The sequence below is a fragment of the Bombus vancouverensis genome, chromosome 14 (genome assembly GCF_051014615.1).
Source record: "Bombus vancouverensis nearcticus chromosome 14, iyBomVanc1_principal, whole genome shotgun sequence".
In the NCBI taxonomy this organism is placed as follows: Eukaryota; Metazoa; Arthropoda; class Insecta; order Hymenoptera; family Apidae; genus Bombus; species Bombus vancouverensis.
The window spans coordinates 12,238,077-12,263,213 of record NC_134924.1 but is presented as its reverse complement, the minus strand read 5'-3'; the positions used below and the strand labels follow the sequence as shown (position 1 = coordinate 12,263,213).

At 38.5% G+C, this 25,137-nt stretch overlaps 5 protein-coding genes across 12 annotated transcripts in view; 3 read left to right on the top strand and 2 right to left on the bottom strand.

The window, feature by feature from the left end:
* Positions 1–16,783, bottom strand: part of Rat1 (5'-3' exoribonuclease 2 Rat1) — a 30,306-nt gene extending 13,523 nt beyond the window's left edge. Inside the window, exons 1-15 of the mRNA XM_033332964.2 lie at positions 16,590–16,783; positions 16,371–16,498; positions 16,188–16,299; positions 15,940–16,113; positions 15,704–15,866; positions 15,163–15,623; positions 14,860–15,066; positions 14,653–14,787; positions 14,430–14,587; positions 14,188–14,356; positions 14,033–14,122; positions 13,794–13,950; positions 13,478–13,706; positions 13,183–13,389; positions 13,014–13,093 (exon numbers count right to left, since the gene is read on the bottom strand). Of these exons, the coding sequence (XP_033188855.1) occupies positions 13,014–13,093; positions 13,183–13,389; positions 13,478–13,706; positions 13,794–13,950; positions 14,033–14,122; positions 14,188–14,356; positions 14,430–14,587; positions 14,653–14,787; positions 14,860–15,066; positions 15,163–15,623; positions 15,704–15,866; positions 15,940–16,113; positions 16,188–16,299; positions 16,371–16,498; positions 16,590–16,664 (2,545 nt within the window). The 5' untranslated portion in view covers positions 16,665–16,783. The remainder of the gene's footprint in view (positions 1–13,013; positions 13,094–13,182; positions 13,390–13,477; positions 13,707–13,793; positions 13,951–14,032; positions 14,123–14,187; positions 14,357–14,429; positions 14,588–14,652; positions 14,788–14,859; positions 15,067–15,162; positions 15,624–15,703; positions 15,867–15,939; positions 16,114–16,187; positions 16,300–16,370; positions 16,499–16,589) is intronic.
* An 80-nt stretch (positions 16,784–16,863) lies between these two features.
* LOC117156168 (luciferin 4-monooxygenase) lies at positions 16,864–19,422 on the top strand. Of its 6 annotated transcripts, none has more exons than XM_076624530.1 (7): positions 16,875–16,961; positions 17,095–17,152; positions 17,418–17,568; positions 17,651–18,444; positions 18,531–18,703; positions 18,764–19,171; positions 19,243–19,422. In XM_076624530.1, the coding sequence occupies exons 3-7, from the start codon at positions 17,431–17,433 to the stop codon at positions 19,362–19,364; spliced, it is 1,635 nt and encodes a 544-aa protein (XP_076480645.1). In that variant the 5' UTR covers positions 16,875–16,961; positions 17,095–17,152; positions 17,418–17,430; the 3' UTR covers positions 19,365–19,422. The 6 variants fall into 6 exon arrangements, with proteins under 6 accessions (XP_033188857.1, XP_076480645.1, XP_076480644.1 ...); XM_076624529.1 differs by having other exon boundaries at positions 17,095–17,156; XM_033332966.2 differs by lacking the exon at positions 17,095–17,152 and having other exon boundaries at positions 16,864–16,961.
* Positions 19,423–19,568: 146 nt separating this feature from the next.
* Positions 19,569–21,719, bottom strand: LOC117156170 (3'(2'),5'-bisphosphate nucleotidase 1). 2 transcript variants are annotated; one of them, XM_033332969.2, is made up of 5 exons: positions 21,584–21,719; positions 20,460–20,946; positions 20,151–20,370; positions 19,990–20,074; positions 19,569–19,896 (listed from the first exon to the last, which is right to left on the bottom strand). In XM_033332969.2, exons 2-5 carry the CDS (start codon positions 20,815–20,817, stop codon positions 19,636–19,638), a joined length of 924 nt encoding a protein of 307 aa, XP_033188860.1. In that variant the 5' UTR covers positions 20,818–20,946; positions 21,584–21,719; the 3' UTR covers positions 19,569–19,635. The 2 variants fall into 2 exon arrangements, with proteins under 2 accessions (XP_033188860.1, XP_033188859.1); XM_033332968.2 differs by lacking the exon at positions 21,584–21,719 and adding an exon at positions 21,030–21,189.
* A 45-nt stretch (positions 21,720–21,764) lies between these two features.
* On the top strand, positions 21,765–23,729 carry mtTFB2 (mitochondrial transcription factor B2). 2 transcript variants are annotated; one of them, XM_076624533.1, is made up of 3 exons: positions 21,765–22,824; positions 22,947–23,245; positions 23,482–23,729. In XM_076624533.1, exons 1-3 carry the CDS (start codon positions 22,069–22,071, stop codon positions 23,492–23,494), a joined length of 1,068 nt encoding a protein of 355 aa, XP_076480648.1. In that variant the 5' UTR covers positions 21,765–22,068; the 3' UTR covers positions 23,495–23,729. The 2 variants fall into 2 exon arrangements, with proteins under 2 accessions (XP_076480648.1, XP_033188858.2); XM_033332967.2 differs by having other exon boundaries at positions 21,777–22,824; positions 23,336–23,729.
* A 133-nt stretch (positions 23,730–23,862) lies between these two features.
* LOC117156173 (uncharacterized) lies at positions 23,863–25,137 on the top strand. Its single transcript, XM_033332971.2, has 2 exons — positions 23,863–24,097; positions 24,183–25,137. The coding sequence occupies exons 1-2, from the start codon at positions 23,984–23,986 to the stop codon at positions 24,636–24,638; spliced, it is 570 nt and encodes a 189-aa protein (XP_033188862.1). The 5' UTR covers positions 23,863–23,983; the 3' UTR covers positions 24,639–25,137.

Here is a 25,137-nt window from a genome sequence, read left to right as displayed (position 1 = left end):
CCGGATAGCTCGAAGAGACAGGGCGTACCGCGAGAAACAAGCAGTGAAAATCGCATTGACGATGAAAGTAGCAGAGAGGAGCCACGGTGAGAGTGTTTGAATCGCACTCGCGGGACCTATGTCGGTCCAACTGGTTCTACGTTTGATTTCAGGGAGGCAAGAGGGAGTCGGGGTAAAAAACGAGAAGGCGAAAGAGAGAGAGGGAGAGAGGAAACGAAAGCAGAGGAGCGAAAGAGTAGTGCGCTCGGCGTTGTAGGACTCTCCGCTGGAGAGCTCTCCCTCTCTCTCGCCCGCTTAAAGCCCTATCCACTACTCATTTATCAAATAAATCAACACAGCTACTTGTGCACCTGTGAAGAGATCCAGCCGCTACCCGAGCCGTCCAAAAGCCCGTTTCAATCCGTAAATCGATTTCTTCGCTTCACCGTGTAAGGCGTAAGGAGTTGGCTTTAAGAAATCGATAGCGAGATTTGATTTGACAACGTGAACAAGTAAGTCTTTTTTATTAAATAATTCTGAAACTACAAACGAATGGATAAAGGAATACTACGAAGGTTGCATATTAAAAGATTTATATCGATTAAAGATCGTAGAGTCGAATTTCCTGGTTAATAAGATAATATAACTTCCTTAAGAAACATTAGTAGTAAATCGATAGCTGTTTTCACGTCCTCCGTTTGCAGATCGAGCGAAGGTAAAGACGGAAGAAGAATGCGAATACAAGAGGGTAAGGTAACAGGAGAGCCGAAGGGAAAGAAAGAGAGAAGAAGGGTATAATCAAAGAGCTTCGAAAAATCAGGATGCACTTAGAAGCACGTACTCGGCCTATAGAGAGGCATTCAGTTATACTGGTGAGTTTGGAGTCAAAGCAAGGACCCTTGCCTCAGCTGGCGCATTACCTCCGCCGCTCTCGCGTCCTCTATGGCCGCGTTTACATCCACGCTACCTTTTCCTCCGGAAGCCACAGCCATCGTATTTACGATCGTAAGAGACAGCATCGACTCGACGATTAGGAGGCGAGTCAAGTGCTGTCTCGGTTTTTGAATGATCTTTGAACCATTTCATAGTTTCAAATTGGTATTTCTGTGATTGTCCTCGTGATGGGTCCACGTTGATTTTATCATTTCGTTAGAAGGCGGGGGAGAACATGAGTTTCATTTTTGATACAGAGACGCGTTAATTGCAACGAAATAGAATAGAAAATAGGAAATATGACTGGAAAATAATAAAATAGATATGGTACGACCGAAGAATTAAAACTACGTAACTAGTAGTGAATAAATGAAACAGAATAAAAATAGACATTTTCTATTATGCTTCGTTGATACTTCCGCGTGATAGGAGATTAGAGGATTGACCAGAAAATGATTCGCATTCAGAAACTTTAGTCCGATTGCATGCGACACGAGATCAAACTCAATCCCATGAACTCAAATACCGTTCACCAAGCATCTAACCACAAGTCGTTTAAAGGTCCTCGAATCTTTTACAAGACGTATCGGAAGACCATTAAGGTAACGCTCGTGAACAGAGACAGCAGAAGAAAAAACAATCACGCCCCTCGTGCCGTCGAAAAGTCGTCGAGAGAAGAGTCTGTTCCCGCTCGAGGATCGTGATTAGGTGATATCGAATCCTACACACTTGCTCGACGCGCGAGTATACCGAGGAGGTTCCGGGAGAACGAGGAGACAAGCAGAAAAGAAAGAGAAAGAATAGAGAGGGGGCGGGAGGGAGGGACAGAGAAAGAGAGAGAGAGAGAGCTGTGGCGAGGGAGGAAGCACACGAGTGCACAGGAGGTCGCGAGCTGAAGAGTTGCGGTAGAGACGCGGTGGATCCTGAAAAGCGAGAAGAGCGCTGAAAAGGTGGCTACTCGGCTTTGTAACGGAGTTAAGGAGACGAGAAAGAAGACGAACAGGGAGAGGAAGAGGAAGAGGAGGAGGTATAAACGTCGCAGGCGCAGAAACGTCACGAGAGGAAGTTAGGAAAGGAACGGGAGGAAGAAAGGAACGAAAAGAAGAGGGAAGAAGGACCTAAACTGGTAGAAAAAAAGAGAGGAAAACAGTGCGTCGCGAAGAAGAGGAAGAGGAAGAGGATGGTCCTTGTGCAGCGAGGACCCCAGGATACCGGCAAGGAGTATCCTAGAACTGTCGAGGATGCTTCACTCCCATCGTCCTCTTCCTCGTGGCCCCCTTTGCGTCCCGTATCTCTCCTCTTTTCCTCCGCCTGTCTTCCTTCCGTACTCCTCTCTCTCTCTCTCCTCCTTGTAAATACGCCCCTCCCGAGACCCATCAGGATCTCTACTCTTGCAAAGAGAAGCGTCGTCTCCTTCAAATGCTACACACTGAGAGGGATATCATCCCCTTCTTTCGTTCCCTTTCTCTCCTTTCTTTTTCTCCCTTTCTCCTTCCCATCTCGATCTTTCCTCCACATTTTTTATTTCTTTATTTTATTTCCCTTTCTCTGTACTTTGAGTCTGCTTCTTCCACCCCTCGTACCCTATCGTAAGGCAACGCGCGAACCATCCGTGCGTCTCCGTCACCTCCGATCTCGGCAACCGCGTTGCGCACCGCGAGACTTTCGTACAGGTTGCGAAATCAAGGACCCTTCGAGAGCTCTGGAGTAGGCGGAGGAGAGCGTGGCCGTGCGACAACACGCCAGCTTTCCTAGCGAAGGTGTCGTTTGAAACGACGAACCTCCGTTCTGTTTATAGACTTCTCTTCGATTGAGACGTCAAGACTAGATCTCAAGTTTTGCAGCAACGTAACGATTGAATCTTTGTAGCATCGTTTTAAGATTAATTGACAGAGACGCAAGATTGTCCAAACACAGGGAACCGAGGAAATGTAGTTTGATTGAGCAAACAGCGAAGAATATCCAAATTTTCGGCGGAACCGCGAAATTCGACGCGGTGGTCCGAGGAAATTCCAGAGAAGCCAGTTGAAGAGGATTCCACGGCCAGATCTGGACGGTCAGCACGGTCGCGAGTCCTCGAAACGTCGGTGAAATCGGATCCTTCGGGAGTGGCTGGTAGATGGGTCAACAAGTCGACACGTTCAGAAACGAGATCGTTCCCTAACCGAGAAGAACACGGCCACCGTACGTTCCGAAACCTGATACGTTCCGCAGGAATCAAAACGTGTCATGGATCCGGCCACTTAAGCCTGGAGAACCTTTTACACTTCCGATCCGAAATGAAAAGGAAGAAAGGGACCCACTTTAAAAGCGCCTGCAATTCTTATTCTTCCTTCGATCTATTGACCGTCTACAATCTACTAGACCATGATCTATTGATCTCTACAGAGATGACGTGTTTACACCCGTACATTATAAGGTTTGCGTAAAAGTGAAAGTCTTAAAGCAATTCGATAACGAAAATTGTAACGCCTACTTGATAAAATTAATTTTCAGCGAACGAGGAAACACCAGTACTTGGATGATACACGAATTGATTAATATCGTACGAATTCAAATAATACGCTGGTTGCATACAGGATGAAATTTGGAAAAGAACGATCATCGAGATTATACTTTAGAGAATCTTCGGTGACAATGACAAGGAATAGGAATTACCGCATTAAAGATCTTTAAAAAGAGGTTGGGGAATCCTCTAGAAAACCGCACAATGTCTAAAAAACCGGTCAAGGCGCCTGCTAAAATCCGATTCGACGGATGATCTTCGCCGATGTCTACAGCAAGGTACAATAGAAGAAATCCAATAGGAAAGACAGAGAAGGGCAGTTTCTCTGTTCCTTCGGATTTAGAATCCGTTGTTCGCCGCGTTCGCGCGGAAATGAGGTGGAAAACCGCACCCTCGGGACCGACCCACCTTTTCTTTACGTTCTCGAGGATACTAACCGAGGATTTCACCGACGCCGCGGTTTCTTGATATTACAAACGCGCGTAGAGCGGGTTCTCGAGGCAACCGAGCGCGAAGAAACGGTGCCAAGGTAAAAAACGAAAGCAAGAGAGGAGAAGAGAAAGAGGAACGATGAAAAGCCCCGATTCCGGGACAGAGAAAAATATCGGCGAGTCGGCAGGCGAGGGAAAGGCGGGAGGGAAAGGCGGGAGAGAAAAGCGGAAAACATTTTCATTCGTCGAATTCTCGACGTTGCAAACACGCCACGATTGATTTTCGTTTCTGTCGGTTAATCGCGCGACCCAGAAACGCAAATGTAATTTACATGGCGTGAAAAAAGGGAGGAAGTAAAAATGACGGACGAATGGAGATGCAACAATGACAGTTGAACAGTCGCGAATGCGTCTTTCGAGGATCTTTAAACGACGATGAAGAGAATTGAACGCTTTCATAAACCAGAATCAAGGCGTTCGTCGCGTAAACTGCGTTTTATATAAAAAAAAACAACGAGAGCGGACGAAGTGAACGTCTAAAAAACACTACTTAATTATATAACACAGCAAAGAAAGAGCAGTTGAAAACAATCACAAAAAAATATATATATGGAAAAACATTTAAAACGAAAACACTAGAAACTAGATGAAAAAAGCAATAAAAGGAGGATATGAAAAAGCAAGGAATGAAAGCAAAATCACCGTAGAAAGAAGGGTATTACGAAGCGTGTTTACACATATATTCAGGGAGTCGTCCAGCCTCTCTCTCTCTCTCTCTCTCTCTCTCTCTCTCTCTCTGCGTGCACATCCGTCGTATATAATCGCGCGTACGCAGGGAGGCAACAAGAACTCGTCGTCATTTCTGAATTAATCTCATTCGACTGCCCCCTTTATGCTCCCGTTCGCATCCTGCGAGGCGAAAGGCTCGTAGCCGCTTCGTGGCCTCAAGGTTAATTGGAACGAGAGCTAGAAAAGGAAAAGGACCGAATAGAAATCCCACGAGAAAGGCCACGCGAATTTTCTTGCCGGATAGTGTCGCTTAAACGCACGTTCGACCGATGCACTTTCACCTCAAGGGTCAAAGTACAAGGTTGCTCCCTTTTTCCAAACTTAAACAGCCCGTGCTCTATGTATGACGACTGCTTTCAGATCTCGGATGTACATAAGTTCGTTGATACAGGTACGAGTAATTTACGATTTAGTACGTCAGGATCTAGAAGTTATTACTGGCTATTAATGGCAGGGTTATTAAGTATCTATCGTTCGTTATTAATACGATTTTATTACTTTCAGCGCGCAACGTAAAAACTACGAAAGAGAAATTGGACATTATGAATTCTAAGTGGAAGAAAAAATTAACTTTGATGAAAAAATTAAGGAGAGAAATAGGTAAAGATTTTCTTCTATAAAACCACACGCATTCGAGTTATTTCTGAGAGTAAAGAGAAGAAAATTAGAAGTTAGTGCACAGGTGTATCGATGATGATCCCTCGACAAAACAACGTATCTTTTCTTTGGCTGGCCGGAGAACGTAGGATATGCGCATCATTTACTTTTATTATGTGAAAGAGGCTCCTCCATTCAGGTGATCCGAAAAAGAAAGGAAAATTCTCTCGCGGCCGTTCTTTTTCTTACGAACGATAGAGGACCTTCGTCCCCTGTTAGCTCATGGGAACGTAATACGAGCAGACGTGTCGGTCCTCGACTCTTCAATTAGCCCCGGAAGTCAACGTAACGAGAATTTCGGGGAAAATAGATCTAACGCTGCGAAAATATCTTTTCCTCTTGCTTTCGCTCTGAATTGCTTTCTATCGTGGTAAAATTATTTACTATAGTACCACGAGCCTCAGATTTTTTGGACATTTTTTACAAATATGTATCGCAACAGAAATGAAGAAGCAACGCTACGTATTACGAAAGAATATTCTGAATATATTCGAAATTTCAGATGTCGTAAGGTACGATAACTAGAAAGAAAAATATTCTGCCTTGTACGCAGTTACGCTAGGAATTGCAAAGGTCAGAGAAAGCAATGCAACATAGAGCATCGCAGTGTCAGCATGAAATATTAAGTAGTATCGGACAGTTACGAATCGGACATTTGGCCGATTAAACAGGCAACTGATGGTCCGATAATATCGATCATATAAACGAATATAGGGTCGGTTTGGCTTTAAGTAAAAGACCAAACGAATCGACCCCTGCCTCCTCCACCTCGCAGTAACTATAGAGAGTCGAGGGCAGCCTTTCTATTAGCCACTAGAAATCGCACGTACCCTTCACAGGAACAAATCGAAACGGTACCGTAGCTGCTGGCCCTTCTGGCTCTAATAGAGTTTCACGCTCGCCGAGAGAATTGCCTCGAGTCAGACGATCCTGGTGGACCAAAGCTGGTCAAGCGAAGAATTGATAATCAAAGTGATCCCAAACGCCCCTTCTGTGTCCCTTAACGATTTCGATTGCTCCGATTGCATCGAAGGACGAGGAAATTTTTTGCGTAATCCCTGATGCGTATAAAGACTTGTATAAAATTGATAATTTTCAATATAATTACGCGAATTTCTCCGTTAAGTATATTCGAATAGGATAATTTAGAATTTCCTTAAAAATCGTCGACGTTAAAAGTAGCCAATTATCCGTGAATATCCGAATAACGTGCTCGTTAAATACCAAGTATCGGCAATCTGTGCAACAGTCCCTATAAATTATCCTCGACGACCGTCGAAATCTTCGCCACAAAGGAAAAACACTCGCTCTTATCGTTCCCAATTTTACCCAAGAAACTACGTACTTCTCCACGTACATACTGCAATTTCCACCCCGCGGATCTCTGCGCGGACACCCGTGCTCTTCGAACTCTTGCGTCGCGGCAACAAGAGGATTTCTCTCATTGCTAATATTTTTTTTTTTTTTTTTTTTTTAGTATTTCAGTGTCAGCGAGCGAGGAAGAATCGCGGTAAAGGACCTGTGCCTTCCCCCCCGCCTTTCACTTGCCTTCTCCTCTCGTCCGTTAGCAAAGAGATAGGAAACAAGAAAAGAAGGAAAGAACGAACGAAGAGCGAGGAGGAGGAACCGAGACAGAGGGAGGGTAGAGCAAAGAAGGAGCAGAAAAGGGAAAAAGAAATCTGTATCTTTGACGAAACCGAAGAAGACTCGTCGTACGTGTCCTTAAGCGACTGCCAGGCTTCCACGCTAATGAGGCGCGGCGTAATTAGTGAGACTGTCTACTGGCTGGACCCTTGACGAGAGGGCGGATCCCTCTCGACGTCGAGTCGCTCTCTCATCCTACCCCTCCGGTTCGCCACTCCACGCATCCTCAACCCGTTTCACGATTTCTTACCGGTGGTGAAGAAGGAGCCGCGGCTCGCTGACACCTCGCGGATATTCACGACTTTTCACCCGTGCTCCTCCGCGAGGTAAAAAATAGCGCGATTAAATCTACCACTCTGGCCGGACTTAATTCGCTTTTCTTCTGGCCTCGCGCATCGTGCACGCTTCGACCATGAAACTTTCTCGTTTCTTCTTCGTCATTCTTTTAGAATTTCAGGCGGGGTCGACGGCTGCAGATCGCTGTAAACACGCTGCAAAGCTTGTTTAGAGCTGACTGGACTGGTGAGATATTAAGAATCGTTCGATCTTGAGAACTTGACGCCTTCGCAACTCGACGCGTGGCTCGATGTTTTAAGGTAAAGAGTCGAACGAGAGAAATTGCCCATTTTCTTGTAATTACGATTATTAAATCGATAAAACGCCGAATGTCGTTCTTTTTTCTCTTCAGGCTCTTGTAAACGATCGAAAGTCGGAGAGAAGGGGCAAAATTGAGTCAATAAGACGATTGCAGCTTATTATCGAAATTACCATAGAAAGCCAAATTCGCGAGAAATCTTATTAAACTGGATAGGAGATAATTTATTGGACGTACGAATCTAGAGCGAGACGAAGAGTAAATTACCTACGATTTCTCCGATAACAGGAAAACCGAGAAATAAGAAAAAACTAAATGAACTTGAACGATCCTACAGAGAGATACGGTGTAGGTTGTCCATGCGATTGCGAAGGGGGTGGGTTTTCGAAGGCGGGAAGGCCGATTTAGAGCACAATGCGGTTCAATGCCGAGGAAATTAGCCACGGCGCTGCCAGTGACGCCCGTCAGTCCCACACCATGGAAAACAGAGACCGTATCTGTCCCTGTTGCCGGGCTATGGGAGCACGAGCGTATCGTTATCCCCGTGGTTCGTACGAATTTTCAATCAACCACATACTCGACTCCACTCGGAATTCTTTGCCAAATTGGAGAAACTCTTGTGAAAAGAATTTTCAACGTTATTTTTAATCGAGGAGCTTAACAATTAAAATCCGTCGTCGCGTGTATCCAAAAATGGAGGTGATCTTGAAATTTTTACTTGAAATCTTATCATTAGTCTCCTTTGTATCTTACAATTTTTATAGATATTCAATTTTACCGATCACACGAATCAAATCGTTCCAGTCTTTTGCCTCCGTTTCCCAGGCACGGAAATAAATCTATCTACGATGAATTAGACGGAATGGTAAAAGATGTACTGGAAGAGGAAGAAAACCTTCTGATAATAAAACGCATATTTTTTTTTTTTCTTTTTGCCTACTTCTTGCCTACTCTCTTTCTCCTTTTCTCTGTCTCCGTTGAGAGAAAGGAGCAGGCTTTGAAGTTTCAGTCCAAAGAGAGCCAGAGCGCGGGCATCATCGAGTGTCTGAAGAGATCGCGAGGACAAGTTCACCTATGCTCTCGAAGATGAATGGATCCTATAGTTAATGGCGGGGAGGCTGTATCGCAGGTAGTAGACATACGTGAAGAATGAATAGGCGAGGGTGAACGAGCATTTAGAGAAGAAGCCTCTGTTCCCTCGTCCTCCTCCTCCTCCTCCTCCTCCTCCTCCTACTTCATCCTTCTGAATCGCTTTGTTCGACTCGTCTTCGAGATCGAAGTTTTTCCATGGAAAACACGTGTCCTCGTTACCGGTCCAACCCGTAATTACCGTCGAGTTGCTCGTAATCGCTGACATATCAATTGTAAAGTCGCTAAATGCTTGTCTGCTAATCGCCTCTCATCGTTTACTTTTATTATCTTTTTTAAATTACGGTCAATTGTCGGAGATCGAACGAGCGTGTTTTTAAGAGTAGATTATCGAGAATTTTCTAAAGTTCGATTATTCTAAGGGTCTTTCGGAAATACGTGGTTGAAACTTCGTTAAGGTCGAATTATTTAAAATTCACGAGTGTCCTGATTTCGTTTCTATCGTTCTCGCTGTCTTATACCGTTCTGTACATTTACGGTAAACCATTTCCCATAAGATGGGAATAATAATAAATATTCGGAATAATTTCAAGATAAGCGAGAAGGACGTTCGAGGGAATATTCCCGTGGCAGAAGATAAAGAGAAAGGCGAATGAAAGAAGGAGGCTGGCCCGTTCCGCGCATCGCAGCGTCCAAGCGTCTTCTTTCGAACCGTCCGTTTAACGCATCTGAAAACGACTAATGGATGGATAATGACGCGTAATGGATGCAGCGGACATTACAGGTAATATCTCGTGAAAGCGGCAGCCAGTTTCCGCGAGGGACAGAGAAAAGGCGGAGAGAAAGAGAGAAGCTTGTAAATAGACGCGGCACACCTCGCTGCCGATGGATGGGACGCGGCCCAGAGAGGTAATTTCCACCAGCGAATCGAGACCGAAGATGCGCCGTGAACGTGCATGCTTTCAGAAAATACGCACTCTGATAGTTTCGTATGGTCGTCGCGTTGAGACGGCTCAACGACGAACATATTTTAGTTCCTCTCGATAGATTTCGATCGTCTCGTGGTTAAAACTTGCTCGCTTTCGTGTAAGTGATCTTACGTGGAAATCGAGTAATAGGTAATTTATTAGAAAAAGAAAAAAAAGAAAGGAAGGAGAAAACGGTCCGGCAGAGTGACTTAATTTTGACTAAATTTTCGATCTTCGATAGACATCTCGAACTTTCAGAAAACGTCAAAAACGTACGCAACAACTGCGTCGTCGTCGTCGTCGTCGTCGTCGTCGTCGTCGTCGTCGTCGTCGTCGTCGTCGTGATAAGAAATCGTCGTTTCGTCTGTCCCTCGTAAACCTTCCACGAACAAGATCCTGCCACGATTCGCTTCCGTCGATTCGCCAGGAACGTTCGAAAGGAATTCTATGCATCGCCGTTAGGATAGCTGGTGGTAGCGAGCGCCACGATTCCGGACGGTTCTTCTTGGTCTTGCGCCCGGTGTCTGCGCGATTCGAGGCTCTGCTACCGCTGGCTGCACGAGTGTTTGCAGTCCACTCGAAACCAGTCCCGAACGAGCTGACGCGCGCGCGCGCGACAGAGACACGGAGACGCGGAGAGACGAGGATGGAATAGAGACAGACGGACAAAGCCGTAGAGAGGAGTAGTAGACGCTATGGCATCGAGGCAGGAGGCCAAGAACGAAGCTTAATTTGTCTAACGAGGGGCCTCTGCACCTGTCATCTGGACGAAGATATGGACGAACGAACGTAGACCAACCCTCTCCTCCTGCTTCCCCTTCGCCTCCTACTCCTCCTTTCAGCTTCATCCCCTAGGAAGCGTTTGCTTGCTTGCTTGTTTCTTGCTTGCTTGCTTGCTTGCTTGCTTGCTTGCTTGCTTGCTTGCTTGCTGCTACTTGGTTGGCTGGCTGACTCGCTTTACTTTAGCCGGCTTGCTCGACTTGCTCGCTCCGTAACATGTGCTTGACCCATGGTACTAGGAAGATTCATGAAATACAGTTGTAAATGAGCCGCGGCTTTTTCTACACCTTCCTGTAATAGCCTGCCTCCCTGTAATGGTTGGTCCGGTGATTCGCCTGATCGTAACAGAATACGATATTTCGTTTCGAGAGATCGTTGTTTCAAATTTTCGATCTTGTCGAGTCTCCGCGACACATTATCCAAACAACGTTGATTTCTCCAGCGTGAAACTGTCCTGCTTGATCTTTGATCGTCTTGGAACAAATGTCAATTTCAGGTAGACGATGGCAAAATGTATTCGATGCAGGAATTAAACGCATTAACGAGAACGTTAGAATGCTCGCATACGTGGACGGTGAATGCGACTTCCTGGACGAAGGGTCCGTTCGACCAGGTCACGCGTGTGCCTGGCGTTTACACCCCTCGGTAAATCAATCACACACCGTGTAACAACGTTTTGTTTTTACGGTCACGCGCCGACTACTTCTTGTCGCGTGTGCACCCATCGGATTACGCCTCCTGCTCCTGTCATCGTCCAACGATCGTAATTCATCTTCCCAGAATCGGTATTTCCAGCTGCGTTCTCATAATTCGCGAATAATTCTTCTCGCGCCTTGTTTTAATTACAAAAATTTGCAATTTCTTAATTAAATAAACTTTCATCTTTAAGATTAATAAACTCTCGCTATACCGTGAGAGACACATGCGTAATCGTAGGTGAGGAAGAAGAATGGAAGGAAAATTTATCGACTTTCGTTGATTTCATTGATCGAAAGGAGGACCGATAATATACCAATAATTTGCGTGTCTCCTTTTTATTATTTTCCGTAATACCATTCGAAGGAAAATTCCAAATCCCCCACGAAACACGTAAAGATCATCGACACACAGATGCACGCCCATTAGAGTTCGCGTAGTCGACGAGCCGAGTTCCTCGAGCTGGTGTACCGCTACAGGCCACGGGAGGAACTCGGACGTCGACAACGAGGAACGATAACGAATCACTGGTACAAAGTAATAGTCGTTTGTTCGGCTTTGTAATCTCAGCCAGACAGATCGACGGATGCTTGGGGAGAGAACGGACGATTCGTGAAAAGCCGGGGGCAGGTTTGCAACGACGATCTGACGATGGTTGCAACGACGGTGATAGCAGGCGATGATGGTGGAACATCCACTAATTGGATAATTACAGAGTGCACCGCGTTTGTTTTATAATTGGGGGAAAACCGTGGAACCGTTGGTTCCACCTCGACGTGCCAAACAACGAAACGGCCGAAGTCACGCTCTACGTGACGAACTACCCTTGAAGCTAATCCGGGACCGAAGCCCCTCGGCTTCGCAAACCCCTTACACGCTCGTGCTCCCGCCTCTGACCCCCGATTTCCCATCCTCACGCCCCTCTTCGCCCACCTTTCTCTCTCTTTCCATTCTACATGCAGCCAAGGAGCAGCAACTAACTCGAAGCAAACGGAGAATCAATTCTCCTGCCCGTCTCGCTAGTTTGTCAGCTGGATTTTAGATGGAAAAATCTTGCGTGGCTACGAAGTCAAAGGTCGTTAACGACTGTCGGTGGTCGACCCTTAATTGGGACGGCCCTAATCGGTTCCCAATTTTCGGGGACAGTTCTCGGTGACTTTAACGAGTTTCATGTAGCCAGCATAGAGATGGCGGTGAATCGAGGATGACGAGGACAGAACATGATTTCCCTCGCCATCTATATAGAACGAAAAAAGCAAAGTACGATGAAGCAAGGATATAGGAGCAGACATTGGTTCTGTGGATTTAGCTTTTCATTTATTCGAGGAAAAAATGTTGATGAACGTTAACTTTCGTTCAGCTGGCGATTATTCGATTATAATCAGTTCCAAGGTCCAAATTATTAGATGGAGATTATTATGCGAGTCGGCTTTCTATAATTCATCCTTATGAATCAAGTCCTTACTCGAGGTACTAGCTAATTTATGGCTTTGTTCGATTATAATTAATATAACATTATGAAAGAAAAAACTCGTCAGATCGACGAACAAAAGACTTGTCCTGAGACAATTTTAATCGATCGACGCATAGAACACGAAACACGTACACAAATGACGAGATGGGGTGTCGCCGCGACTTCTGATAGGGCGCAGAAAACAATGAATACCACCCGTACGTGGTTTTTATTCAACGAAGAATTGTGTTGTTGGTGAAAGAGTCGCGTGCGCTCCAATTTGGTTCTAATAAGCACGGTATTGTTTGAAAGATCAAGGGTTGTGACTCACATTGAGCATAGGACTTAACGCGCGGTGACCACTTTGTTTTCTAATATAAATCAGATTCGTGTTCCTTTCTACTTTGTTTCTTAATTCTTAATTGTCCTTTGAATATCAACAGATATCTCAACATCGATCAATTAATTTAATATATCTAAAATTGTAACTTACCGTGATGTGCTGGATATAGCGACTGTGGTATCGATACGGGATTGTACGGTGGTGGCACTCCATTGTGGTTCGTGTAATGTCTACGTACAAAAAGAAATACCTGTGTTTATATGTTCGTGCTAAATTGATTAAATACTACAAATACTATAAAGATATTATTGTAACCTACCTAAGTATTCTTCGACCTGCATCGTTCAATGTAGCTACTTGTGTGGAAGGAGTGAAACCAATTTGTGGTTTCCAAGTGTTTCCAGTATTACGATTCATTTGATCAAAGTCTTGAGGTTTCAAAACTCTCGGTGGCTCTCTGACACCCTTCAACTTCCTCGCAGGGAAAATGAAACTACTACTATATTTTGGATCCCTGAATCTGGCACTATAACAGAAAAAAGATGAAAATTGTACTTCCGATTTAAGATGAAACAAGTATTTTTATTTTAAGATTTAGTGTATTTCATACGTACCAATATACTTTGTTATTCCTGACTGGTAGACCGTTTATGGGTGAAGGTAAAGTAGCCCCATCTCCGACGCAATCGTCTGCTAATAAAACCATACCTCGCATATTGTCTATGCATATTTGAGTTTCTGCGTCGAATAGTACGTGATTCGTATAAAGTCCCTTTATAAAATTATAACCACTATTGCCAAGTCCTACGTATAGCCGATTGTCTCCTTGAACGTTTCGTTTCTCTAAAAACATTAATATCGATATTAAATTACGAACTTTAAAGAAATCATATACTTAAATCTTGTTATTTACTGAAATAGACGTCGTACTTTCTGCTTCTGTTAAGCAATCGTAATAAGGCTCCAATGCCTTGAACAATCGTTTCTCGTCCACAAAAGGAAGTAGAGCTATTCCTTGCCAAGCAAATTTTTTACCGTTTAAATCGATCTTAAAATCTTCCGGATAGAAGTCGATAATCGGCGATCTCTAATGCAAGTTAATATAAAAAATTTGATAAGTGTCGGAAATTATATGTCATATAATTTACATATAACGAATTTCAACCTACTGGATTGATCATTAATTTTGCCCACGGCGCAGGGATATGTTTACTGCTAGCTGCTGGAAATACACCCATCAATTGCTCTAATGGACGGAACTAAAACATCCAAAACAAGGTAAATACATTCTTTGCAATGATCGATTCAATCTCAAAGTACTTACTGGTGTAGTTCCTTTCTCAAATTCGGTAGAAAGACCACCGATATTGATGAAATCGCTAGCGAATGGCGCGTAATGATACGGAAAATACCATTTCCATGAAGCACAACCCTGATAGTAATATCGTAAAACCCAACATAAACCGCGCACATACTGCAACGCTACGTTATTCCTGTATGTGATTAAATAAAATTTATTACAATTCAGAATCTACGTGATATATTTCATCGTATAACTTATCTTACCTGAATGCTAAATTATCAGGAGACACATCGAATTTCGATTCGTAATAACGATCTTTAAAGCCATCCTCCCACAATCTAACTTCATCGTGTACTTGATCGTCGTCCGAGTCATCTTCAGTTGACTCTCTTTTACGTTTCGTTACTTGATTAGTTGAATTCTACGAACAGTCGATATATTTACGAACATACTATGCACGAATAAAAATAGAGATCTAGAACGTACCTCAGGACGCATCATACTTTCTAACATCTCCTGAGAACTTCTTTTTGCACTTGTATGATAATTTTGACCACAAACACGCATCTGATAAGCTTCGTAACGTGCGTTTTGTACTGGACTCACATGTTCACCAATACGCTGTAATAAAAATTATATATATTAAACGGTACTATTAAGATAAATCTTTACTAACTGCAAGTTAAAACATACAGTTGGTGCAAATTGTCCCGTAGGAATCCACTTTGGTTTATTATTACCGATTCCCAGCAATAGTTTCTTTTTATCTTTTTCACGTTGCTTGAAGGCTAATTCATTCTGTTGTCTTCTCTTGAAAATTTCGTCTTCGACATCGCCCAGCTCGGACATTATAAGTTGAACTCTGTCCAAATTTACATCTCCACTATCTGTCAAAAATCCCTGTAATCAAGTGTTATTATTGAATGCTTCTTGCTTTGTTTACTGTACATATGAACAGCTGATCAGATATTTTTGTCTTTAACATGTATTACGTACTCCTGTTTTATATACAGCTTTTTTATACAAATTAACGAGTCTATCAATTGCCCCTTCTCTAATCTCCAAAGATGGAAGATGCGGAAGAAAATCGTTTCCTACGAAGAAACACATGAACACCCAATCATCGATAACTCGCTCGAAATCGTATTTAAATGGTAGATTAGGCATTTGCAACTCTCTTTCTAAGTATTCTCTGAGGACATTTAACCGCACAAATATATACTGGCATTCGGATCCAAAAGTATTTGTTTCGTCTCCTTGATTAACCTCTGCACCTGTACACTCCTGCATTTCATGTCCTAATTGACCACATATATCGCATGGTTTCGGCTTATTTGGCTTAAATTCTTCACGAATAATAGTAAAATTAGGTTCGTGCGTTGCAAGTCCTAACATAATTAAATCAGCATCGGCTCCACATAAAACGTGTTGTGTGTTGGGATCATGATCCGGTTGTGCTGTTACATAAAAAAAAATATTTTACATTTAATGTTCCATATAATACAATGATATTTTAAATATTTAATTGTTTACTTACCTCTTTGTTTACGTATAAAATCCATTATTTTATGTTCTCCTTCACCTGGTACATTCGCATCGCTTAAAATTACTTTTATATTTCTCCAACCAGGATCATTGTTTAAACGATCGTGTATGTAGTAATGCAAACACTGTGACAATCTTGCCATAAATGGTGTGCCCTGTAATTTAATTATATCCAAAAATTATTCTTCGTATATGAGATTTAATATATCAAAAAAATGTTATACAAACCGGCGTAATACAATTACTATCAAAATGATCTTCTTTTGGTTTTTCTGGGGGCAAGGACGCCCCTTTGAGAGTTAATTCAGAACGTATTCTCTTTATTTCGTTAACTTTTTCACTTGCTTCTTTTGAAGCTCTAAATCGTCTTGATCTCTGTTGGTTCATTTTTGCTCTGGGTGCCTATAGACATAATCAACGTGAATATAATAATTGTACACGCGCAAATTCTTTAACAGTTTCATATAAACGCTTACAACTCCATCAATTGCCATGTAAAGTAATTTTCTTGGTCTCACAATACGAAATAAGCGATCAATGCATTCAAAAATGGCTTCCATCATTTCTTCCTCATTTTTTGGCGCTGGCCTATAAAGATATTATATGATGTTTGCTTAATCATCTTGTAAACTAATAATTACTATACCAAAAATACTTACTTATCTTCTGGATGAGTACAAGGATGTATGATACCATTCATGTCAAGATACAAGTTGTCAAATTCTATTCCGTTTGGATTAGGATCTGCCGAATTCACAGGTACCCGTACACCATTCGTAGTTATCGGCTATAAAGTCACAATAAAAATACAAGTTTTACATCTACTTTTGTGTATTACAAGGGGAATATTCTTCACAAAAATAGACAATCTAACCTACCTTTTGCTCGATACATTCTACTATTATAGAAGGATACTTCCGACTCAACCATCGAAAAAATGCTGGTACACCCATATTTTGGTATCAATCGTCGTGTTTCCGTACACGGCACACGTCTTTCTTTAATCGTTTTCCAAAAATTTGTATATAAATTAAACGAGCAGAACTGTTTTCACTGTTCACCCATATTTAACCTATAACATAGATTTACGAAACCCTAAACTCTATCAGTATATACATATATACAATCTTCACTACATTCAATCTCGCAGTACGTGCTGCCATCTTCGGCAGTGTATATACGTCATAAAATTGACAACGTTAAATTGTAAATAATAATAAGAAAAAGGCATTAAAAATAAAGGGATTGGGGTTTGTATAGCATTTTAAATAAATTGATCAATGCTATATTTACAAATATAAATTTTTCTAAGAAAAAATGCTGACTGATTAATATGAAAATTAAATATATAATTATTTTACTTTACCACTCCCTATATTTTAGCTCTTAAGATTGCTTTATATACCGGTAGTAAGTGTGGAAAAAACATATACATATAATCGTAGGTAAACGAACATAATAGGGCGTTATTGAATATTTCAATTTTTTGTATCTACCATTAGAAGTATATTCAATGTAAATAAATGTAATCATATTACCTACAAAAAAATATTCAATTTAATCTAATCGAAAATTATAGTTTCTTTGTTTGCATGATTAGGTAGATACTCTTTAATTAGCCTGTGGCATAAATATTCAAATAAGATGCTTATTTCCATACCTTACTAATCTTCATTTTACTAAATAAAAGACAATTATTTTTTCAGCACGTTATAAAACATGCAAAAAGGTTTTCTCAATATGCAAGAAAAAAATATTTTACATGGACCGCCATTGCCCGATTTGGAATTCAAGAATATAACATTAGGACAATTGATATTAAATCAATTAAGTATTCGTGGTTCTTGGGTAGCACAGGTAAATCATCTTTTATTACGTTAAAAACCATTTAGGAATAATACATTTGCTTCATATTAACTGAAAATACAAATTTTTTCAGATAAATGCTTATACAGGAAAATCACAAACTTTTAAAGATATTTTAGACATTAGTCGGAAATTGGCAATTGCCTTTAATAGAGAAGGGCTAAAAAAAGATGATCGAATAGCTATATGTAGTGAAAACAATCTAGAATTTTGTCCAGTTGTATGTGCTGCGTTTTACTTAGGTATTACTGTCTGCCCATTAAATCCACTTTATACAGAAAGAGAATTAAAACATGCATTAAATATATCAAAACCAAAATACATTTTTGTATCAGCAATCGGAGCAAAGAACATATACAAAGTTATTCCTCAGTTATTCTGGTTACCAAAGCTTATAATGTTAACAGAAGCCATTAACAGTAAATTACCAAGTATTAAAACTCTAACATCAAACATAATTATTGACAACAACTTCCATGCCTGTTCTGTAGATGTTAATGATCATGTGACAGTTATTTCATGCTCTAGTGGCACTACAGGATTGCCAAAAGGAGTAATGTTAACAGACAAAAACTTTTTGTCTGTGATAAAAAATCTTGCAGTTGCATCGCCTAATATTGTAAATACCAATACAACAGGTTTAGCTTTATTACCATTCTTCCATGTGTATTCCTTTTCCGTGATGCTGGTAGCACTCGTTTTTGGAAATAAAAACGTAATTCTTCCACGTTTCGAAGAGAAACTATTCTTGCATGCCATAGAAAAGTACAAAATCGAGCACATAACTGTTGTGCCACCACTTATGGTGTTTTTAGCGAAACATCCTATTGTAGATAAATATAATTTATCTAGCATTAAAGAGATTTGGTGAGTTCAATTATTTAGCATATCCCACTAGAAAATGATGTTTTATTTTATCAAAAATCGAGAATTCGTATCTTTCACTTAATTAGGTGTGGTGCTGCGCCTTTGTCTGAGGAAATTGCAAAGATGGTCGTAAAGAGATTAAATATGCCAATAATAAAACAAGGATATGGATTAACAGAAACTACTTTGGCAGTGATGAATTCACCTGATAATAATACAAAATATACAAGTGTAGGAACGTTAGTTCCAGGAGTATCAGGTAAAAACTAAAAAGTTATGTTTTACAAATTTGTTTCTGATATCTTTTTTTAACATGTAGCTAAAGTAATACCAATTGATGGAGATGAATCAAGTAAACCCCTAGGACCAAACAATGTAGGAGAATTATGTTTCAAAGGAGATATAATAATGAAAGGGTACTGCGATAATGAACAAGCTACCGCGGCAACAATCGATAAAGATGGTTGGTTGCACTCAGGAGATGTAGGATATTACGACGAACAGGGCTATTTCTATATAGTAGATCGTATGAAAGAACTTATTAAATACAAGGGATTTCAAGTTCCACCAGCTGAATTAGAAGCAATATTATTAACCTGCCCTGAAATTAAAGACGCGGCGGTTATTGGACTACCGCATGAAGAAGCAGGCGAACTACCGGCTGCTTTTGTTGTTAAGCAAGAAGGATCTAATATAACAGCAGAAGATATTATTAAATTCGTAAATGGTAAATTGTTTAACTAACATGCTAATTTTTGAATTAGCTGTTTCATATCTAATTAATAGAAAATGTTTCAGAACGTGTATCAAGCCATAAACGACTTCGAGGTGGTGTTAAATTCATTGAAAATATTCCACGAACTGCATCGGGAAAAATCTTACGACGAATCCTGCACGATACACTCAAATCAAAATTGTAAAAAATTGACAAAAAGAATGAGACATTTCCAATTTAAATATATTCTCCCTTTATATTTACATTTGTTCCAAAGAGGCTTAAAAGATGCTATAACTATAGATATTTGGTGAACTTGTATCAGAACATATCTTTAATTTACTTCTTACTAAATTATAAAAAGTTTGAAATGCAAAAAGAAAAAGGTTGAAATTTTCTATTCTAGCCATATTCTCAGAATCTTTTAATATCCCATTTAAATATATATTAAAACATTTTCTATAAAGTTATAGACACTACTGTCCTAATTTTTGCTTTATTTCGTATGGTATGTGATTTAAATACCATTGATGAGTTTGACCAGGGGCAGTAGCTAACACACCTTTGTCATTTGAATATGCTGTTTCTGCATTATAGGAATACTGCTCTCCATAAAAGTCAGTTAGTGTACCACCAACTGCATAAAGAATAGCTTCAGGGGCACAAGTATCCCACCTTTTGCAACCTTTACTAGCGAACACATAAGCATGAGCCTTGCCTTCCATTAAAAGTATCACCTGTTGAATGTATATATCATATATATTGTATATATCATATATATAAAATACTACTAAATAACTAAAAGATAATAACTACACTAATTATATTACCTTATACCCTGCACCACCAACTCGTAAAACTTCATCAGGAGACAAAGCATTTATAGCTGCTTGAACATTGCTATTTGAATGTGAACTGAAAGAATGTAACATGTTTGTAATTTTCTGTTTAAAACGACAGCAATCTTAACCATTTTAAAATCCAATTATACCTTGTAGTTGTAATTATTCTTTTTCCTTCTGGTGGAGGAGTTGGTGCAAACCCACCAAATCCTACACCATTAATACCCCAGAGAGTGCGTCCTAGTATTTCATTTTCTGTATTTTTATAATACGGCTGATGAATTATACCTCCAACTGCTCTATGTCCAACTGCCACTCCTACTAGTACTGTAACATGTTCCACAAGACCTTGTGCATACTCTGACGTTCCTAAAAATATTAGTTCAATTCCATATACATATTTGGCAAATAAACTATGATAACATAAGATGACTGAAACAAACAATATACATATATACCATCCAATGGATCTACCCAAATACACACATCTTTAGGATCAATATCTTCCAGATAGGCTGGTAACTTTAATTTCAGTACTTCTTGATCCACATCTGTTACAATCCAATCAGACGGTACTTCACAGTTTGATGCTCCTTCTTCACCAATAATGGTAATATTTGGAAATTGCTGGCTTAATGAAGCAATAATACACCTTTGAGCACAACGATCAGCTTCAGTTTGTAAATCATCCTTGCCTTTCTCTACTATATTTAGGCCTCCATGAGCCATAACATCTCTTATAATTTTACCTGCTCTTACTGTAGCAGTTATAGAAGAAGCCACTATTCGAGATAATAAACAAGCACTTTGTGCCATTTTACAACTGTTTCTCTTAATATTAATAAAATATTCACACTTCTCTTCTTAAAAGAAACTGAATCTCTTATTGGTAATGCTTCAAATATATACTATACATATGATTGCGTCCAGTATCCGGATCACAAGCTATAAGAAAATTAAACAAAAAGCTTAGAAAGTAATGTTAACTCTCAAGGTTATATTGGGCAAAACACACATTAGATTCTTACCAAAGTTACGTACTAATTCTTTAATATAGTAGCAGTAAATTAAATAACAAAATTCTTCATACGTATTTTTTTATACAACGGAAGCTTTAACATATGTATAAAGTGAAATATAATCTTTATTTCAGTATCTTTCAATATCAGAATCTTTATTTCTCCTCCTCCTCCTCCTCCTCCCCCCCCCCCCCTTCACTGACATTATAATATTACGAAAAATTATTTCCACCAAAAATTTTTAATATATATAGGTCACATTGTATATGATTTGTGAAAACAATCAACTAAAGACTTTTAGAACTATTTAATTTTATTTACTTCAAATCAAAGTATCAGAAATTTAAATATGCGTTGCAAGATGGAAATCATTTATTAAACAATTTCCTTTGTTTCATTGATAAACCCATTAATAAATTAGCACTGATTGTGAATATATGTAATATAATTATTCTAAATATATCTACATATTATTATTTTCAAGTTATAAAAAAATATAAACAACGAAAAATAATTTATTCGTGAAAAGAAATAAATATAGAAAGAAAAGTTAAAATACTTACTAAATTCGTAATATCAGCTCAATTAAAACAGCAATGTACAATATTATAACAAAGCAGATAACTACCCGTATAATAACATTGTACAAACATTTAATTATGATATCAATTACAACGGATACCTATAATTTTTCAATATTATTTTTCTTTAAGCATATCATAAAGATGTTATAAAAAATTAGTATCATTTTTTAATATCACAGATCATTTTATACCAAAGCCACTCAAAGTCTCGCATTCTATCGTTCAATCTACTCTTTATGTATATATACAGATCCCAGTGTTAACAGATGTTCAATTATAGCAAGAGAAAGGGAAAAATGGCATTTCATAACTAGATTTTCAAAATAACAATTAGAAAATGTGATAAAGTGAGATTTCTTTTATACTTTCTGTTTGGTTTCTATATCAAACTGTGATATATGGGCCTAACCTCAAAAATGTCCTTCGCAATATAACAGTTATTACTGTCCAAAGGAATAAAAACAATGTTATATCATAAATTAATAACATTATCGATTTCATGTATAGTACAAGTTAGGAAATTGCATAATGATGTCACTCATTCTTTGACAAGAAAGCGTTTAAGTCTTATGCAATTACCACAGTACAAAGACAACTCAAACTATTTACATACAAAAAATTATAAGATTAATGGAATTCCTGCACCACTTTCCAAATATTTAAATAATATGAATCCAATATTTAGGGACAAAGTTATAAAAAATTATTTGTCATGTAATGTAAATATGATCGATCCATATTTAGTAAATGATAATGTAAGCAATGAGTTTAGTACATTGATTAAAGATGATTTATTAGAAAATATGTCTTATGTGATTGAATTAAATCCTGGCTATGGTTTATTAACAAGAAGGTTGTTAGAAGCTGGTGTATCATTTATACATTTGTATGAAAGTAATGGTGCATTTTATCAGGAACTACAAAGTTTAAAAGCAATCTTTCCTAATCGAATTAAAATAACACAAGCGAATCTTCTTAAGATGCCCAAAATGTTAGATTTAAATAAGTCATGTAGTGCATCTCCTAATATGAACTTATGTAAACTATATGATAATGTACCAAGAAGAGAATGGGAAGATAAAAGTTGTATGCAAATAATTGGAACAGTAACTAAACCTTTATTTATAAGACACTTAACATTAAGTGTAATATTTCAAACAGGCTTCATGATGCATGGAAGAACAATTTTTTATCTTGCAGTATCACCATCTATATGGAATGTTAGTGCTATTAGTTTAGACTTTTTTCTATATACATATCAAAACATTTTGTAACACTTTTATTCAAATGAAGCTTAAAAAACGTTTAGATTGCTATAATTGTTAATTTGTCGTCTTTTTAGACATACACGTGCTGCAATAAAAGACATTTAGCTCCACAAATTATGTTTCAAATACTATTTAATTTTACAATGTTTGGAAAATTAGATAGAAAAGGATTTCTACCATGGCAACAAGTCAGAAAATCAAGGACTAGTAAGTTTAGATCCAAGGATGATAATCAAGTATTATTTGTTGTTAAATTAGAACCAAAATCAAATATTTTATCATTATTTGGTGGAAGGGAAGACCTGATATATTTTTGGCATTTTGTTCGACAGTATTTATATAAGTCATCATCGGCGATAATACCAACACTGGAGTGAGTATAACTGTATAGAAGTAACATTTATTCAGAATGTTTTTAAAATGTATTAATATGTAAATATTTTTATTAATACAAATGTTTTAGGAGAGTAATACCAGGTTTTGGTGAAAGATTAATAAAAAAAAATTATAATATATTTACTCAGTTTAGGGAATTGAATATCGATCAAATAATTGATCTTTATATGGAGTTTAAATCTTGTCCAGAATTTAATGAAAGTTCCTTTTTAGCAAGTGGAAATGATATTAGAAGAATATATGATCCATATATGAAAGCAGAATGAAGTTAATCAGTTATGAATGTGATGAAGCACTTAATAAACATAAAATACAGAAAAATATGATGTTTTGAGTTAATAACTTTTATATTCAAAGTTCATACATTTTATCTGTATTAGAGAAAGAACATAGAATTGTACACTGAAAAGTAGTGGGAGTGAAGCTTGAATTACCAATAAATGCTTAATGTTGATTGGTCATTGATTTTAACTTTCTTATTGTATTTAACTATACTTGCCCTTGAAATCTCCACTCACTCCAGGGTTATTTCAGATCATTCATGGGTATGGTGTACTACAAAGTATCAGCATCTTTTTATTACCTTTTTTTTATAATTGAGATTTACTTGATCACGTCTATGTTCTAAAAAAAGTCTAAATAATTTACGACTTTCAAGAAGGCCAAATACTTCTTCCAATTTTATATGAAGATCTTATTATATTGTACATAGAGAATGAAGTGGATAGTTTTTGGTATCACATTAGTAATACGCAATTATATAATATCCTGTCAGGATATTGTATTTCCAAATAATGAAGAGATATCTCACGTGAGCGGCAATGCGGCGGTAATTATAATTAAGGGGCATAAGGAAGGAGACAACTAATCATATGATATAACGACATCAGACAATGTTTTTCTTTTTGTTTTAGATAACAGAACGTATTCCAGTGGCTGCACCAAATATATGTCCCAAAGGCATGCTTCTTTATCCTGGAGCTGGAAGTAAAAGTACATGGGTATGCGATTGTAGACCTAGATTTCTATATTTTCCATTGAATGATAGTTGTCATGAAGCATATAGACAAGGACCTTGTGCACCACAGAATTATGTTGTACTTCCTAAGGATGAAGTTATACCAAAGTGTGTGAAAAATCCTTGCCTGGAAGACGGCTTAGTACAATATAATAATACATGTTATCCTCTAAGAACTACAGGTGGTCCTTGTGCCCCTAATGGAGTAATAGGAGTGAATGAAACTACATTTGACTTAGAATGTATGTCAACAGATATTGCACCATTCATAATTATTGATCCACCTTTAAGAAAGTGTCCCGTGGGAAGCCGTAGGAATGTACTTGGAATATGTAGAGTAATTTTAACCTAATATGTTTCTATTTAACAAATTTCTGTTTTTTTAATAACCTGGTATTTATTTGTTTGGCCTCTTTCATATGATAAATATCAATATATTATTATAATTCTGATATATTACGAGAATATATATAACATTTATATTTACAAAATATAGTTCTTATTACATTTATGTATGCTTATTTATAACATGGAACTCTTAATTTACATACATACGTTCATGGAATATAATTGTGTATATCTATACTTACAAATATCACCAATTGTATATTACATGTTCTTTATGTAATATATTTCTCAATAATATATTTTAATGCAATTTATATGATTTTTACATACTGTATATACAATTGGGCAGAAATATAATACACAATAAAAAAACTAAAATACTATCAGTTAAATTAAAGATACTGAACCTAGATCCTAATTTATAGCATAAATTGCAATTTTATACAGTCTTGATATGTATAAACACAAAGATATAGCTAATAAATTATATCTTTTAAGTAAAA

Coding starts and splice junctions, on each gene's coding strand:
- LOC117156168 (XM_033332966.2), top strand. CDS start 17,431: ATGCAAAAAGGTTTTCTCAATATGCAAGAAAAAAATATTTTACATGGA. Junction 17,569..17,650: donor GTGGTTCTTGGGTAGCACAG/GTAAATCATCTT, acceptor AAATTTTTTCAG/ATAAATGCTTATACAGGAAA. Junction 19,172..19,242: donor TATTATTAAATTCGTAAATG/GTAAATTGTTTA, acceptor AAAATGTTTCAG/AACGTGTATCAAGCCATAAA.
- LOC117156170 (XM_033332969.2), bottom strand. CDS start 20,817: ATGGCACAAAGTGCTTGTTTATTATCTCGAATAGTGGCTTCTTCTATA. Junction 20,075..20,150: donor AGAATAATTACAACTACAAG/GTATAATTGGAT, acceptor ACATTCTTTCAG/TTCACATTCAAATAGCAATG. Junction 19,897..19,989: donor TTGGTGGTGCAGGGTATAAG/GTAATATAATTA, acceptor TACATTCAACAG/GTGATACTTTTAATGGAAGG.
- LOC117156173 (XM_033332971.2), top strand. CDS start 23,984: ATGAAGTGGATAGTTTTTGGTATCACATTAGTAATACGCAATTATATA. Junction 24,098..24,182: donor ACGTGAGCGGCAATGCGGCG/GTAATTATAATT, acceptor TTTTTGTTTTAG/ATAACAGAACGTATTCCAGT.
- mtTFB2 (XM_033332967.2), top strand. CDS start 22,069: ATGTTATATCATAAATTAATAACATTATCGATTTCATGTATAGTACAA. Junction 22,825..22,946: donor TATCACCATCTATATGGAAT/GTTAGTGCTATT, acceptor TCGTCTTTTTAG/ACATACACGTGCTGCAATAA. Junction 23,246..23,335: donor GCGATAATACCAACACTGGA/GTGAGTATAACT, acceptor CAAATGTTTTAG/GAGAGTAATACCAGGTTTTG.